We start from the raw sequence: 16,712 nt of genomic DNA on the forward strand, positions 1-16,712 counted from the left end.
TCATTTTAAATTCATTAATGGCAGGATTTCTAAAGAAACTAAATTTTCATTGCAATTTGTAAAGGAAAAAGTGCTTTTACAAAGTTACGTATAATTTAGAGCTCAAGCGTGCTTTCAAGAGTGAAAAGTAAACAAGGGACCATCTGACATTTTGAATCAATAGGGGGAAAAAAATGTACGTTTTCCACATGGATGTGTGGGGGAAAAAACAAACTCAATTCTGGATTACAGCCACTCACAGTGTATATATACACTCCTGTATGGAAAATCAATTATTGAAGTATATTCATCATAGTGTGACTTAATGGTGACATTTACTAAACAGATATTTTTCAAAAAAAAAAACAAAAAAAAACAACCCAAGATTTCTAGTCTCCCATCTTTCAACAGCTGCGATAAAACTTTTAAACCCTGACCTGTATATAGTAGTGTCAAAGGTCCAGTCTCTTGGAACAACTACTTACCTAGTTCCTGTAAGCTTGACACATTCTGGGACACAAAGGCATTTTTCATTTTGGTCTGAACAGCTTGATCTGTATTTTGTTCATCGCAATCACTTTCAGCCTGTAATTAACAAGAGATGCAATGATTACAACAGATAATTTTCAACAATACAGTGACAGAATATTATTTTAAATGCAGCTAACAAAATTAATTTAAAAGGAAAGGGGAACAAAACCAGAAGCTGCGTAACTTCTGCTAATAGCAATCGAGAGTAGCTGGGTCATTAATACTTGCCTGCATGTGTGCTGCTGATGGAGAGGCCAAGATGGTGGTAAGGTCAGGGTTAAAAACTGATGTCAGCTGATTAAAGAAGTTCATTTGTACTTCTTTTTGTCGAAGCTCTGGGTTCACAGCACTGGGTAACTCCTTCTGATCTTCCACTATTAAATGAAAAAAAATGGCACAAGAGTTTCACCACATGTCAAGGCTGTTAATCAAAAGGGCCTCTGTGACAGCCCAGGCAGATAAATACTCACAGCTTCATTGAATAATTATAGTATATAGAAAACTAAAAGACCAAAAATGTCCAAATCCTTCCAGTGAATGCAGTGAATTTCCAGTTTTCGCCATATAACTTATTCATGTTATCTACCAGGACAGTGAAGCATTTTTCAGTTTTGTCCTTTATGGAGTCTTACCATCTGAAAGTGTCTTGACGGTTTGAGGCAACTTGGCAGATTTCATCATAGCAGTGAAAGTAATGATTTCTGTGCGATCTAGTCTGCTGCAGCCAGTGCACAGTCCCTTTATTAAAAGGATCAGGTGTTTCTAAAGAAAAACAATTTTTTTTTTTATTTCAATACATAATTCCATACAAATAGAAAGCAGAAAACCACCAGAAAATGCAAATCAGTGATAACTAGAAATGACTACACTAATGTATTACAATTGACTACACCCACCCTGCTGACTGTCTCACTTACCTGTGAAACTGCACATGCCTCATCAGGGTTCTCCAAGCGCAGCAATGAGAATTCGATCAATACTTTGCATGCTGCAGCAACTGACAGCAATTGATTTCTTGGTACTGGGGAAACAAAGAAAAGAACAAAAATAACATCTAGCAACAAAACAGTTTTCACTGAAAGATTCTGGCTCATTGTCAGTGAGTGGCAGTAATTTGTCTATTACTCTTAGGAGAAAATGAAATACACATACTTTGTCCACATACTGTGGTGATGTAATGTGCTGAGAGTGCCACGAATGATGAGTAGAAAGGTTCATACTGCTTGTCGTGGTGAAGAATGTCTGATTCACTGCAAACAAAGGAAATATGACTTTTTACACAACATTTATAGTGGGTTGTTTTAGTTTGTTTGGGGGGAGGGGGTAGAGAATACAGATAGGACAGTGACACAGAGTGGATTTGATCTAACTCCTCCTCCTTTCCTCAACTAGTGTCTTAATTCTTCCACGCAAATAAGAGTAAGAGGTGCAAAGATGGGAGTTAAAGTGTTCACGGGACAATCTCATGTTCTGCTGTGTCACATTAAACAGATGGCAACCTCTCATGATGTGCATCAAATCAACTGCCATACTAAATGTCCAAGTAACAATAAAGAAAACAGCTGCTGACTGCAGCCTTACTTTTAAAATATAGACAGAATCAGCTCCATCTGTTGCTATGGTGACATTACATTGCGAATTGTGAAATTGATTCCTCTGAGGCACTGCAATTATGTAAACTTTGCTTACCTACAGTTTGTCCAATGTGTTTGTGCAAGAATTCAGTCTTAAAAATTAATTCAACTTTTTAAAACAGACTTCTTATAATTATAATTCATTATCATCCATCCATTAACATTTCTTACACATTTTGTCAACACAACCCTTTAATAAAATAAAAGAATAAAATGGTTTAATGGTTATTAAATGGTTTATAATCTGGTTAAAAGTTAGCATCAAAATAATTACTGTTCTTCAGTATACACCACCTCAGTGACTTAACTAATTAACATTTCTGATACATCTCCCAGGAGCATTAGTTTGTCTCAGTTAAAAAAAATTAAAAAAAAAAAAAAGATAAATTTCATATATCAAACCACAATCAATTGCAATATATATGCAACAAATAGTCAATATTATCAATAATTAATTGAACCTTCACAAAAAACAATCATGACCTTCACAAAAAAGCATTAAAATAGTAAAATGAATGCTATTGCTAACATGCTATTGACAAGTTGCAATAGCATGGCCATTCTGGTATCTGTGCTAGAGTGTGCTACAGTGAGAACACAAAATTTATAAACCTATCACCCAGCTTTACCAAACTCAGTGTGGTCAAACTCGTGGTATGCCATTTAAGCTTTAGAAATTCAAGCCTACTTCTTCAATGTTGTCTTCACAGAATGAAATACTTCTTTAGGACTTGAGATGTAAGGAAACAAGGTGTGTTTATGTTGTTGGTATTGGAACTGGCTTTTGGTGTGGTTGGAATTTTTTAAGTACTTTTACATAAGCACCTGGGTCCTCTAATAAGCAGGCTTGTTACAATTACATAACTGAAAGAAAGAAACATTTTATCCAATACTTACATAGATAATGGAGTCTTATTTTATTTTATTTTTTTTTATTATAGTAACCTGCACAATAGGATAATTCAACTACACAACACTACTTTCAATCCTCGTAATAGTTATGTTTGCATACAGCCTGTTGCACTGGAAAACGAAACCAACAGACATACTAGGAAGCTTTTTATTTCAGTGTACTAGCTTATGTTACGCCACAAACAGAGAATCAAGGGAAAACTACGGAATCAAATAAATCATTCAACAATACTTGCAAAGCACTAATATCACATATTCCTACTTTTATGAGAACATAAATAGGTGGGAATGTTGTAACGAGATAACAAGTTCATTCTGCACCAGCATCTTTGTGGTTAAGCAGAACCATTCAGCATTACCTAAAGTACAAGTCTTAGAAGCAATAACCCTAAATAACACTTTTACTAACAACAAGTTGACGGTAACCCACCATCACCTGATCAAAAATGAGTGGAGAGATAAGGTCCCCCGCCTACTTCCAGCCGAGCAGATGACGTTAGGCAGACTGGCTATTTTTGCCACCCATATAATGCGTGATTTGGCTAATGACATGCCCAGATTACGCCTCATAATGCAAGTGTTGCTGAATTTAGCCCAATTAAGTCAGCTGACGTAGTCAAATATTACTCTGGCTGGGGCGTTTGAGGGTTAGCCAGTCCAGTTGGAAGGCCCCCCGAGTTAGCCTGTCGGCTAATGTTTGTGTTAGCTAGCTAATGATGAAGCAATTTTGTTAAAGCTTACACTGCGACACCGTTTAACGTTTGCACAGCGCTGACATTACGTTAAAGATAAATGTCCATCAGTCATAAGACGTGCGTTGTTTCAAACTCTGTAGTCAGCAGAAAGGAAACGCTAAATAGCATTTTGAGTAAGTTAGCTGTCATTAGCATATCAGCTAACGTCTGGAGCTGACTCCATGCCAGTGCAAGTTAAGCTTAAATAGCTTGCTAGCCGCTAACGTTAGCAAAATGGGTATCGTTTCCCATCCAACTATACTAACCAAGCTAGGGTTAGCAATTTAGCTAGCTAGCCTACGCCTAGGTGGACACAGGCAGTATTCAAGCAAATATGAACCTGCAATTTATTGACAATTAACCGGTTACCTGTTGATTATAGACCCAATAAGCTGAGGTAGCTCCTTCGTCTCAAAAGCAGTGTACGAAGCTGATAAAAGCGGCCGAACTGCCGCTGTCCATTCGTGTTCCCCATCTCCTCCGCTCGACGCCATCTTGAAATCCTAACAGAAAAAACTAGTTACTGGAAGAAGAAACTGTGGTGTAAGTAAATCTTGGGGGCGCTCTCACTCTGATACCAGCCCTGCCAACATTTCACTCGAAATGTTTACTGGTTTACTGTTTCTAAACCCATTTTAAATTATGTATAATAATATAGTTCCCATTTTACAGGAACGAATAAAGCGATGTTTTTCCCTTCATTCGTTTGTGATATAATTACATATACAAGTAGTAAAACTTACATATTGGTTGTTTTGTTTTGTTTGTTTGTTTTTTACCGCGTTTAACTTATCTTTTTATTGTTTTAATATTAACTTCATCAACAAACCAATAATCAAGTTTTTGACCTTATGTGACTTTCATCCACATATGTTAATATTCTTGTATAACGATAGATAGATATAGTAATACGACACCTTTTGATTCCAAAAAAGCCAACAGGACTTTATCCAAGATCATCAAGTAAGTAAAAAAAAGAGTAAATATTAATTCATATAATAAATAAAATAAAATAAATATTTTATTGTCTAATTTCTGACTGCACCACACAAGGCCTAGAATGCACTGCTAAATAGATAAAATATATTAAATACGCAAATCTTCTTCGTTTTTCTTTATTTAATTGGTTTTTATTTTCGCTTTTTTAACGTGTCGGGGTGCAGCCTCTGTCTTCCACCTGAATCCTGTTATTATCCCCTGTGGTACAATTATTTTTAAATTTTATCATTTGTGTTTCTGTCACATGATCCCATCACACATTTTCCCACACATGAATTAATCTCGGTCTTACACTATTTTTTTCAAAAGTGATCTGCTTTCTTTTTTTTTCTTTCAGTTTAGGATTTGGTTCAATCCATGAATATTTGTTAATCTGAAAGGTCACTACCAGGACCGACGCTGTAACCTTTACAACCTTTAGGGGGCAGCACTTCTCCATCGCAGAACAAAAAGGAAGTCGTTCGGCTTCCGACTTCCTCCTTCCGTTGAAGAGCAAGTCAGAGCTGCTGCAGCAATGGCAAAGCTAATTTTGCTTTGGCTTAAGTGTATCATATTATACAATGCTGTCGATGCTGTGTTTGAGGACCAAGTAGGAAAATTTGATTGGTAAGAGGAGTCAAGCGAACGATCAAATGTGTGCCGATTATGTTTTAATGTGGAAATGCTAATGTTAGCACCTGTCAAAGCAGCTAACTGCGAATCGGTGGACTTTGAATGAGAGAACAGGTCAAAACACATCAGAATGAATACAAACAAACAAATGTAAATTTGGTAGTTAATTTCAGGAGGTGTACATATCTCCATGGTTTATACATTAAGTAAATCATTGGTCCCACTAAATTCAGCAAGTGAAACGCGATAGAAAGTGATTTAAAGGTAATAGGAAAACGTTGTAGCCAATCTGATAATAATCAATAAACCAGTGTCATGTAGTTTCGGCTTTTCAGTTTGAGAAATATGTCTTTGCACCGGGATTGGATCCATGTGGTCATTAAAACAATGGTGTCACTATGATCATGGGTGAGCTGGATGACAGTCTGAGTGCTTGTGCTTTCTCTTCATGTTTCACAGGAGGCAGCAGTATGTAGGCAAGGTTCGTTTTTCTCATTTTGACACACATGTACAGTCATCCAAAAAGGTTCTTGTAGCAACAGAGAATAATGTTTTTGCCGCACTCAATACAAGGACCGGGGAACTCTGTGAGTATGTTGTTCCTTTGAAAGACGAAGTTCTCACATATTAGGTATAGTCTTTTATTGTCACTTTGTTATCAATGTTTGTTACAGTCTGGCGACATGTTGATAAGTCTGGACCCGAAGGAAACATTGATGCTCTTTTGCACCATGGACAAGGTGATTTATTTTTTTGTAATGATTCTAATCATGTATTTGAATTGCAGTAAAGTTTAAAGATTTTTTTTTAAAGTTCCTCCAGTTGATGAAACTGTGTTTGTGTCCTAGATGCGATCCTAGTGGTTGGCAATGGCCGCCTGCTGCGATCCTGGGATGTCAATGTTGGTGGTTTGAACTGGGAAATTGTGCTCGACTCTGGAAGGTGATTATTACCTTGAGGTTAAGAATGGTCTTTATTTATTCATTTATTTGATTAAATCTTACCTCGTTGCTTTTTATATGTTCAAGTTTCCAGAAAGCATGTCTAGTGGGACAGCAAGGCACAGTGAAACATGTGGCTGTTTTGAAAAAAAACATTATCTCTCTCCATTACCTTTCTAATGGCCATCAAAAATGGATAGAAAATCTACCAGATAGGTATGTTTTTATATTAATGTTAATTTTGTGTACTGATGTTCTCTGTTTCAATGAACATAATTCTACACAGGAATTCATTTACCACCTTAAAGGCTTTTTTTTTTGTAGAAAATACTGCACAGTGTTGCCAAAACAGTAGTTTTATTATGAAACGTTTGTCACCTTCTGTTTCTCTCCACAGTGAGACTGTGGATTACCAGACTGTTTATTCTGGAGGAAATGGTGAAGTTTATGCTTTGGGAATTGTTCCCCATTCCCACATTGTTATTATTGCTTACAGCACTGATGATGGAGAAATAATCAAGCAGGTAATCCTGTTTATTAATGATAGTATTAAAAAAAATCAGCCTATGCTCTGTAAATTTAATGTATATAAAATAGGTAATTTGTTAAAGAACAAACTAACTTAAACACTGAACCAGTGGTCAGTATATAGAATGATTTTTGTGAGTTTCTTGTTTGTAATGTTTTCAGATCTCAGTTGAAGCTCCGTGGCTGTCCAACATAGTGGCCAGCTGTGCAGTGATTGGTCAGGGGGTGCTGATTTGTGTAGACTCTGCACCTCCATCGCTGTACATGTACAACTTAAACCCAAATATGGATGATTTACAGATGACCCAGATCCCCCTGCAGGTATGATTCTAACAAAAACCTTTCTAATGTACAAAATTGCCATGTATGTCCTCTGCTTTAGATTGGGTAAGTTTTAAATTCTGCCTCTCTCTTTCTCAGCTCTCCACTTCTGTGTTCTTATATGTTCCTTTCTTCCTTTTGTAAATGCACAGTTTTTCTTTTACAGTCTTCTCCTATTTGTCTTCTCACAGTCACTGGGACTTGAAGTAGCTCCAGACTTTCAACCGGTCCTGGTGTCTCACCAGCCCAACTCAGCCCATCAGCCTCTGTCTGAGTTCTTCCTTCAGCTCGGCCCTGATAACTTCCTGCTTCTCCAGTTCAACAATGGTCAGATAGTTACGCTCAGGGATTTCAAGCCAGTACGTAAGCTTTTCTCTATATTTTTGTTTCATATTCAAAAACATTAGCCTGTCCTGGTATTGCAGTTGTTCTGCTATATCAGCCAACATCAGTAAATATCTGCAAAAATGTAAATGTGGCTTGGCATCCTTGCCAAAATAGTTTATTGCCCTGGGAAAATGTCAAACATAATAACTGTTAAAAACGGCCAAATACGATCCTTTTTTTTTCCCCCAACCTGTGACATTTTGTAGAATGTATTGTTTTTCTACAGAAACATGATGTCTTTTGTTGTATTATACAGAGCTATATCCTTTGTTTGTTGTAGGCCTTGCTGGTTTCCTTTGCAACCACTGGAGAGAAGACCATTGCTGCTGTTATGTCCCCCAAGAATAAAACTGTGAGTTAAAGTAATATTTCACCTTTAGATTTATGTGTGGGTTTTGATGTGTTTTAGCTGTTTTCTTAGTCATAAATGCATTTGATTTTAGAAGGCAGATGCGTAATACACATATTGATTTACTTAATGTAAAGGTTAGACTTGTTACTGTTAAGTTTTTTTTCATGTCTTTCAGGAAACTGTCTTATAAGTGTGTTTTGGGGTTTTTGTGTCTTGTTTTTTTTAAATAAAGTTTTTTATTGGGAGATTATTATTTGTTTCTTTCCCATAGGCCTGCAGTATTAACCTCTTTAGTGCTGAAACTGGACGAAGACTTCTAGATACAACACTGATTTTCGTTATGGATCCTAATGGTGGCAAACCAGAGAAAGTGAGTCAGTTTTCTTTCCTGAGGTACTGTGGGAACTATGGCCTTTCAGAGCAGGCAGAGTTTTCTAAACACAGGTGCAGTCAGTTCATTTCAGTATGATGTGGAAAAAATAAGACATGCTGGTTTCTGGGCTTTCTTTGAAAATATAGACAGTACTTTTTTTTTTTCTTTTTTTTTTATGCCAACTTTAGTAGTAAATGTGCCCGTAGTGTGTTAGTAATGGCTTTACAATAGAAGTAAATTATATTCTCTCTTTCAGATCTACATACAGCCATTCTTGAAAAAAGATGACTCTGTAGGCTACAGGGCCATGGTGCAAACAGAGGACCACACACTCACTTTCATACAACAGCCAGGTATGAGCGGCAAAAACAGGAAGCAAGGAAAGAGTGCTTTCAGGCTGTACTGATGTTAATGTGAGCAGAGCTATTGATGCTGCAGGACTTTTTTAATTATAGTTTTACTAAAGCTAACCAAAGTAAAATCCTTCTCATTGTACTCAAAAGAGCAAAAGAAGAATAGACACCCTATTTTTTCTGGAATGTGTTTTAGCAAGGTCAGACAGAGGGATGAAAACTTCATGAATACTCATACTGTGGTCTGACTGCGGTGGGTTTCTGTCAATCAGTAGGCAAATTAAATGTAAGTGAGGAGTCTGCGTGTTTGTTTAGTGTTGAGAACTTGGACATTTTTCCCAAAGCGCATAGACTTGTAAGCAGTGCAGTGCCTCATGATAATATTTTTGGTTTATCCCACCTCTTAATCATCATGGTTGCTGCCAACATCTGACCACGGTGTGGACAGATTTCATAATGTACCTACAGTCCTGTCTTTTCCACAAGAATGATGGAAAAACGTATCTCATGATGTAATTAATGGAAAGCGTCAACACAAACTGCATACAGCAGGGTGTGGAAAATAGAATGAATAAACGATTGCAGAACAATAATGATTCTTGCTTTCCAGGGCGTGTGATGTGGACTAGAGAGGAGGCCTTGTCAGATGTGGTGACAATGGAAATGGTGGATCTGCCCCTCACTGGAACGCAGGCTGAGCTGGAGGGAGAGTTCGGCAAAAAGGCCGGTAAATGTGAAACCGAAATTTTTGCTGTTTTTGGTAAATCTCCTTTACAAAGCGTAAACTCAGCAGAACTGGATGGTGTCTCCATTAATGGTTCCATAACTTAGAATTTCTAATCATTTCTGAGGGTTGTTGCATTTGCTTTTGTCCTTACTTAAACAACTCAGCTGCTTTATCAAATCGGCGAATTTGCTATATTCCAGTTTCAAACATATCTTTTGCGTGTGTGTTGATATTACTGCTTTAATTTTGTTTGTTTTTGTCCTGTTTTTTGTTATTGCTGCTTATGGATTCAGCCATTCAAGGTAACAAATCTGTGCTTTTTTTCAGCAAAACTTGATTCCCTGTCTTACGGTTAGGACTTCCTCACATTCAGTGAACCATTCCTCTGTTGAACCCTTTGCTTCATTTTATTTCACTCTTGAAATAAATCCTGTATCCCTGTGTCCTTGTTGTTTCTCGCAACGTTTGTTGTATTTAAGATATGAACCATGACGCGGATCAGATGTTAAAAATTTGAGTCAAGTCCCCTGAAGGTCACTTAGCGGCATCTGTGCTCTTGTTTACGTTTGTCCAGATGGGCTGATGTCTATGGTGTTCAAGAGGCTGTCCTCTCAGCTCATCTTGCTGCAGGCCTGGATCTCTCACCTCTGGAAGCTGTTCTATGACGCACGCAAGCCTCGTAGTCAAGTTAAAAACGAGGTCACCATCGAAAACCTGTCCAGAGATGAGTTCAACTTGCAGAAGATGATGGTTATGGTCACTGCATCTGGAAAAGTATGAAACTAAAGCTTATCCTGTCATTTAGAAATGGTTTGTTAGCATTTCAGGGAGGATGAGCAGCGCCGCACAGTTGTGGTCAAACTAGATTTGGTTTATTTTGTCTAAAATCAGGCAGGCTTGAAGGGAATTGAAACACTGATAAATAAATTCAGATTAGTCATCTCACTTTTTCCTGCAAGGTTCATTCTTTTCTTCTTCTCCTTTTTTCAGCTCTTTGGGATTGACAGTAAGACTGGCAGTATTTTATGGAGGCACTACCTCAATGATGTCCCATCGAATGCAGCGTTCAAACTGATGGTACAGCGAACGACAGCGCACTTCCCTCATCCTCCGCAGTGCACGTTGCTCATCAAAGATAAGGTAACTTATTGCAAAGGCTCTGTGTTTGGAGATTCAGGTTTGGTGTCAAAGCTCTTATCTTGCAGGCTGACAATATGGATAAAGCTCAAATAGTTGGCAGGGGAAAAAAACTGACCAAATGGTACCTACAGTTTTCAACTTTAAAGACAAGACAGGCTCAGTAAAAGATAAAAGTAATCTTAAAGATACCCACTTGACAGATAAAGTACTGACCTGACCTGTAAAATGTGATTAAGGTTTATTTTCTTTGTTCTATTTTTGGTCATCAGGACACAGGGCTCACCACACTGCATGTGTTTAACCCCATCTTTGGAAAGAAGAGTCATGTGACTCCACCTGCTCTACCTCAGCCAATACTTCAGTCACTCCTGCTGCCACTCATGGACCAGGATTATGCTAAAGTTTTGCTTCTAGTTGATGATCAGTACAAGGTTTGTAGCAAACTGTATACATTTACACATTCACTATATTGCATCTCGAAGCCATTTCTGTATGAATACTCATCATGCTGCCTCATAACGACTCTATGTCCCATTAATTATACTGTTTACATATTGTGCATGACCACCAGGCAGTAGAACACTGTTTAACACTGGCATTGTGTGAGCTGTCGGTTATCTGCAAACAAATGATATTCATCTTGCTCGCTTTTTCCCAGGTTTCTGCATTTCCTTCTACGAAGAACGTACTGCAGCAGCTCCAGGAAATGGCCTCATCTATATTCTTTTATCTTGTTGACTCCAGCCAGGGAAGACTTTCTGGTTACAGACTTAGGACGGCAAGTGAAACTTTTTGAACGCATCATTTCCTGATTCTCACAGGAAACCGTCATGAAACTATACCCAAGTCACAGACAGAAAAAGTTCATGTGTATCATTTTGTGTTCTCAGGACTTGTCCACTGAGCAGATCTGGGAAGTTGTCATTCCAATGGAGATACAAAGGATTGTCTCTGTCAAAGGGAAAAGGCCTAATGAGCATGTCCACTCGCAAGGAAGAGTAATGGGAGACCGCAGTGTTCTCTATAAGGTACCGTAACATCCTTTTTAAAACACATTTTTAAAATTTATTTTTATTTAACTTTTATTTATACAGGTAGTCCCATTGCGACTCAGTGTCTCATTTACAAGATAGATCTGTTCTAGACAAACATTAAAATTACAACAATAAAAGAAACAGTAAAATAGCTAAATTTGTCTAATGTACACAGTCATACCAAAGATAGGAACAAGTTCCCAGTGATGATTTCACAAAAACACTTGTATGTCTTTGAAGTATGCAAGTGAAAACAACTAAGAAAGCTTCAAATCCTTCTGGTTAAGCTTATATTATTGACTTTATTCTGGCTCGATTTTGGTTTGTTTTGGCTCAGTTTTCCTTATTTGCGCTAAAAGACGGTAACGCCCCGTCTTGTGACGTAAACTAAAAACTCGTCTTTCCAAGAAATCTTGTAACCCATGTCACTGTTTTCCCAGTGAATCACATTCTCCCTTCGACTGCCCTCTTTTAGTAAGAATTCACTGCTAGTACTCCTTACTGTTGCCTTTGTTGTGATTTATGAATCACCCGTGAAGTGTGCTCTTGCATTCATTATTTCAGAGAGTAGCACAAGAAGATGAGGATAAAAACACATTAGAAATCATTCACTAGGACAGTTTATAGCGGTACATCGAGTAGTGCTTGAGGTTTCCTAGAATTGTTGATCTGGATAGGCTGATGGCCAGCTGACTGCCATATTTGAGACCTTGTTGCAAGTATTTCCGGTCATATTTTTTGTAAGCTAGATTCCTGAGAAGGCAAATGTAGCTTAACATAGTCAAGAACCCTCGTTTATGGACTGAAAAATTTATTTTCCAACCTTTTTTCATAAATGAAACCAGGTACAAAAAACCCCCAACTTATTTCCCTACTACAAAGAAAAAGTCAGTGCGTTAATGCGGTCCTACTTGGTTGTAGTGGTTTGCACTTTACACATTTGCTTGGCAAGTAAATGTTGTTGGTTGGACTCCAGCCGGAGACACAAATCCCAGTTTGGGTTTGCGTCAGGAAGGGCATCTGGCGTAAAACTCTGCCAAATCAAACATCCGGAGTGGCCCAAAAGTAGCTTGAGTGAGGCTCTGCTTCATTTGACAACAAATTTATCTTAATTAATGAGATATGTACTTTTGTGCTATTAAATTAATTTAAATGTCCAATTGTGTTCTAACTAATTTTTATAGTACCTGAACCCCAATCTACTGGCTGTAGTGACTGAGAGCACAGACACGCATCAGGAGCGCAGCTTTGTCGGGATCATCCTGATTGACGGTGTGACCGGCCGCATCATCCACGAGGCTGTTCAGAGAAAAGCCAGAGGACCGGTGCATATTGTGCATTCTGAAAACTGGGTGGTGGTGAGCACGCTTGTTTGCTACAGTCATGTGTAGGGATTGAAATAATTACAACCACCTTTTGTTGTCTTGCTTTTTGCATCGTTACAGTTTGAAGGCCATTTGTTCAAAGCACATAACTAAATGGAGGAAAAAAGGAGAAATATTGAGTGTTATATTTATTGTGTCCCCTTCCCCTGTGTGACTCCGCAGTATGAATACTGGAGCACCAAGTCACGTAGGAACGAGTTCTCTGTAATTGAACTGTATGAAGGAATGGAGCTCTACAACAGCACCGTGTTCAGCTCGCTGGATCGGCCACACGCTCCTCAGGTTCTCCAGCAGTCTTACATTTTCCCCTCCGCCATTTCTACCATGGAGGCCACGCTGACTGAAAAGGGCATCACCAGCCGCCATCTGCTCAGTAAGTGCTACTCGGTTATATTGCTGTTTTCTGTGGTTTTTTTGGCTTTTAGTTATTACATAATATGTTAGAAATAAAAAGTATTTTCAGCACCGGGCTGCCCTTTTGTAATATGTTTGTTTGAATTTGCTTTGTCATAGTTGGCTTGCCGTCTGGAGGGATTTTGTCATTACCAAAGATGTTCCTCGACCCACGAAGGCCAGAAATAGTATCTGAGCAAAGCCGGTCAGTCCTCAAGTCAGGCTTAGTGTGAAAATGAAAGTCAGATTTTTCTTTACTGTTATGTGTCTGACTTGTTAACTTGATCTTCAGTGAGGAGAACCTGATACCCTATGCTCCAGAGCTAATGATCCGTACAGAGTGGTTTATCAACTACAATCAGAGTATATCAAGAGTGCAAGGTATTCACACTTCCCCGTCTGGACTGGAGTCAACCTGCCTGGTAAGTCTGCCTTCAAAGTAATGAAAAGCACATGACAGCACAGTGTAAGATTAAAATAAAATGGTTTAAAAATCATTTACATCACATATATTTAGTTTAAAATGGTACAAAGACAACCTATCAAATGTTGAAATGAAGAAATTTTATTGGTTGAACAACACACTCATCGGCCACCGCACTGGGTCACCTGTTCAACTACTTGTTTACATAAACATCTAATAAGCCAATCACATGGCAGCATTGTAATGCTCAAACTGAGCATCTTAATGGGGTAGAAAGGTGGTTTAAGTGGCTTTGAATGTGGCATGGTTACAGATAATAATCTGAAAAACAAAAACAAAATATCCAGTGATCAGGAGCTCTCTGTGTGAAAATGTCTCATTGATGTCAGAGGAGAATGGCCAGAGTGGTTTAAGCTGATAGGAAAGCAACAGTAACTCAACACATCGAACTTTAAAGGAGATGGACTAAAGCAGGAGTAGATCACACCAGGTGCCACTTGGACCAGAATCTCTGAGCAATGTTTCTGGCACCTTGTTGAATCTGTGCCATGAAGAATTAAGCCAGTTCTGAAGGCAAAATGAGGTCCAACATCGTACTAGCAAGGTGTAACTAATGAAGTGGTCAGTGAGTGGATATAACATGTAACTGTGGCAATCGGAGCATGTTTAATATCGTGTTGCATCATTTCTTCTATGGTTTTCATAACCGAGGGGAAACAAACGCTGTTGTTTTAAAAGTGAAGTGTTTTCCCATCCTTGGTAGATATATTGATTTCAGCTGCTCAAAAGTTAATGGCGTACTTTACTAGAGTTGTGATCCTGAAATAATTGATACATTCCCTGGAAAAAAGACTCTGGGCATGTTGCTCTGAGATTTTCATATCATTTAGTGCACAAGCTCTGTGCACGTTTTCTCCAACCGTATTACCAAGCTGTGAGCCGCGCACTAAGAGCAAACCCACTGGTCCCTTTTTTAAGCCTGTAGTATTCCAGGTTCATGGTTTCCAAAAATATTTTCATATTTTGATTTTTCATGCCACTGAGCAGTTTTTTTCCACTCTGCCTCAGTCCATCTTACATGAGCTTTGGCCTCGCAAATGTCCTGGCCCCTGCGTCTTGTTTATGTTTGTGGGTTTTTTTTGGTTTTTTTGCACATAGTGGAGTTTTAACTTGTTTTTGTGGACGCAGCAGTGAACTATGTTCAGTAGAGCTCATGCACAATTTTCCACAATGGAATATTGTCTTGTTTTTTAACCAAAGCTTGGCTATTCAGTATCTGCTTTTGACTTTCTTCCCCACTTACAAGGAATTATTTGGATCCTTTAATATCATCTGCCATAGATGAGAAATTCCCCCAGTTTAAATTAAATTGACAGTGGTTTTAAAAAAACGTTTGCCCACTCAGTCTCTGTCTTTCGCAAATGGTGAAATCCTCGTTGGTTTTACTTCTGTGAGGCTCAGCTTCTCTAGGATGTTTTTTTTGTATAGCAAATCATGTTACTCAGTAACCTAATTAGTTGTGAGAATGTTCCACCGGATCTTTTTTTTTTTTTTCTTTTCTTGGTATAGCATTACGCAACTTTTCTAGTTTTTTTTTTTTTTTTTTTTTTTTTGCCCCTTCCCCGTGTTGCTGACGTCAAATTCAAAATGAGTTCAGAACATTTTTTTTCTTGTTTACCGTCCAATTTAAAGCATCTTCAAATCATTGCATGTACATTTTCACTGCATCACAACTATTTGGAAACAGGGCTGTAGATGATTCCTTATTTGGAAATGTATTGCCACCACTTGGTTTTCCTCCCCACTTAAATAAAATCTTAATATGACAATTTTATTTTATTTTTTAGGTTGTGGCATATGGTCTTGACATCTACCAGACACGTGTGTATCCCTCGAAGCAGTTCGACGTACTAAAAGATGACTACGACTACATGCTGATCAGTAGCGTGCTTCTTGCCCTTTTCTTTGCCACCATGATCAGCAAACGCCTGGCAGAAGTTAAACTGCTCAACCGGGCTTGGCGGTAAGACGACGGTTAAAATCCTACATCTGCCAGCTCTGTGGCTGCACGAAGGACCTCAGCTCCAAGAGATGAGACCGCTGAGGCCGTGCCTGTCCAAGAACACAGGTCAAAGTTCAATAAGGCCCATAAGGAACTGCAGGGGTGAGGGGACAGTGGGGAGGGGGTGAAATGAGGGGTTAGCAAAAAGTTTTTGTGTTTATTTTTTAACTTATTTTGCAAAAATGAATTATTTCATAGTAGAATAATTGTTCTTTTGTGAAATGTCATTTCGATTAAATGTTTAACACAGCTAATTATGAACCGATAAAACCGGCCAATTTATTAAACTATGGAGCTTGAAAACTTCTGCTCATGTGACAGTTATTTTAGTTTTCCTGGGCCCATTTTGTTTTTGTTTTTTGAGACATTTCTGCATCACTGGACTGATCTAATATAAAGCGATAACAAATGTGGAGCTGAGGGAATAGTCAGGAGAAATGCGTGAATGTGAGCATGAACTCGAACAGTACCATAGTGGAAGGGTTTGTTGGGTTTTTTTTAGCCTGCTGAATCACCTTGATACTCCAGTCCCGTTTGGATTGTTGGCAAATGAGCTGTGAATATGAGCTGTGAGGTGATAATGTAGCATGTACAAGAAATGGTTTTTTTGAGATGTCTGAAAACCACCAAATGAACTGTTACACTGTTGCCACCATCACATGATGAACCAAGGGAATGGGAAGAGACAGTAGCCTTTCTTTTATGTACATCTCTCATCTTGTAGCTCATACTTTTATGAGAAATTTTCCACATAGCTACTGTTGATGCTCCATTAAAATTTCTCCCAAAACTCCATTCTGAGCGCTTTAGTTTGTTGTTGTTGTTGTTCTTCTTCTTCTGTTAGCTGCTCCTTTTAGGGTTCTTCACAGCTGATCATCTGCCCCCATCCAC

The 16,712-nt window shown here is 38.3% G+C and overlaps 2 protein-coding genes across 13 annotated transcripts in view; one reads left to right on the top strand and one right to left on the bottom strand.

Moving 5' to 3' along the window:
* The window catches only part of ubr4 (ubiquitin protein ligase E3 component n-recognin 4), a 56,770-nt gene extending 52,460 nt beyond the window's left edge, over positions 1-4,310 (bottom strand). For all 11 annotated transcript variants that reach the window (XM_014339668.2, XM_014339666.2, XM_042221098.1 and 8 more), the window contains exons 1-6: positions 4,160-4,310; positions 1,663-1,760; positions 1,428-1,531; positions 1,143-1,272; positions 739-884; positions 465-564 (exon numbers count right to left, since the gene is read on the bottom strand). In XM_014339668.2, coding sequence (XP_014195154.1) covers positions 465-564; positions 739-884; positions 1,143-1,272; positions 1,428-1,531; positions 1,663-1,760; positions 4,160-4,284 — 703 coding nt within the window. In that variant the 5' untranslated portion in view covers positions 4,285-4,310. The remainder of the gene's footprint in view (positions 1-464; positions 565-738; positions 885-1,142; positions 1,273-1,427; positions 1,532-1,662; positions 1,761-4,159) is intronic.
* Positions 4,311-5,240: 930 nt separating this feature from the next.
* On the top strand, positions 5,241-16,616 carry emc1 (ER membrane protein complex subunit 1). 2 transcript variants are annotated; one of them, XM_005941154.3, is made up of 23 exons: positions 5,241-5,395; positions 5,861-5,988; positions 6,076-6,141; positions 6,250-6,343; positions 6,430-6,558; positions 6,740-6,866; positions 7,033-7,191; positions 7,383-7,550; positions 7,859-7,930; positions 8,202-8,300; positions 8,560-8,656; positions 9,267-9,383; positions 9,677-9,685; positions 9,958-10,157; positions 10,374-10,523; positions 10,793-10,954; positions 11,182-11,301; positions 11,414-11,551; positions 12,742-12,915; positions 13,105-13,315; positions 13,456-13,540; positions 13,628-13,757; positions 15,607-16,616. In XM_005941154.3, the coding sequence occupies exons 1-23, from the start codon at positions 5,304-5,306 to the stop codon at positions 15,784-15,786; spliced, it is 2,907 nt and encodes a 968-aa protein (XP_005941216.1). In that variant the 5' UTR covers positions 5,241-5,303; the 3' UTR covers positions 15,787-16,616. The 2 variants fall into 2 exon arrangements, with proteins under 2 accessions (XP_005941216.1, XP_005941217.1); XM_005941155.3 differs by lacking the exon at positions 9,677-9,685.
* The last annotated feature ends 96 nt before the right edge of the window (positions 16,617-16,712 follow it).

Source organism: Haplochromis burtoni, unplaced genomic scaffold (genome assembly GCF_018398535.1).
Source record: "Haplochromis burtoni strain Fernald_Lab_line unplaced genomic scaffold, NCSU_Asbu1 Contig_60, whole genome shotgun sequence".
Lineage (NCBI taxonomy): Eukaryota > Metazoa > Chordata > Actinopteri > Cichliformes > Cichlidae > Haplochromis > Haplochromis burtoni.

Bases quoted from the DNA above. Each gene is read 5' to 3' on its own strand.
- emc1 (XM_005941154.3), top strand. From the start codon at position 5,304: ATGGCAAAGCTAATTTTGCTTTGGCTTAAGTGTATCATATTATACAAT. The intron at 10,955-11,181 runs GTTTGTAGCAAA...GCTTTTTCCCAG, and splicing joins TAGTTGATGATCAGTACAAG to GTTTCTGCATTTCCTTCTAC. The intron at 11,552-12,741 runs GTACCGTAACAT...TAATTTTTATAG, and splicing joins ACCGCAGTGTTCTCTATAAG to TACCTGAACCCCAATCTACT.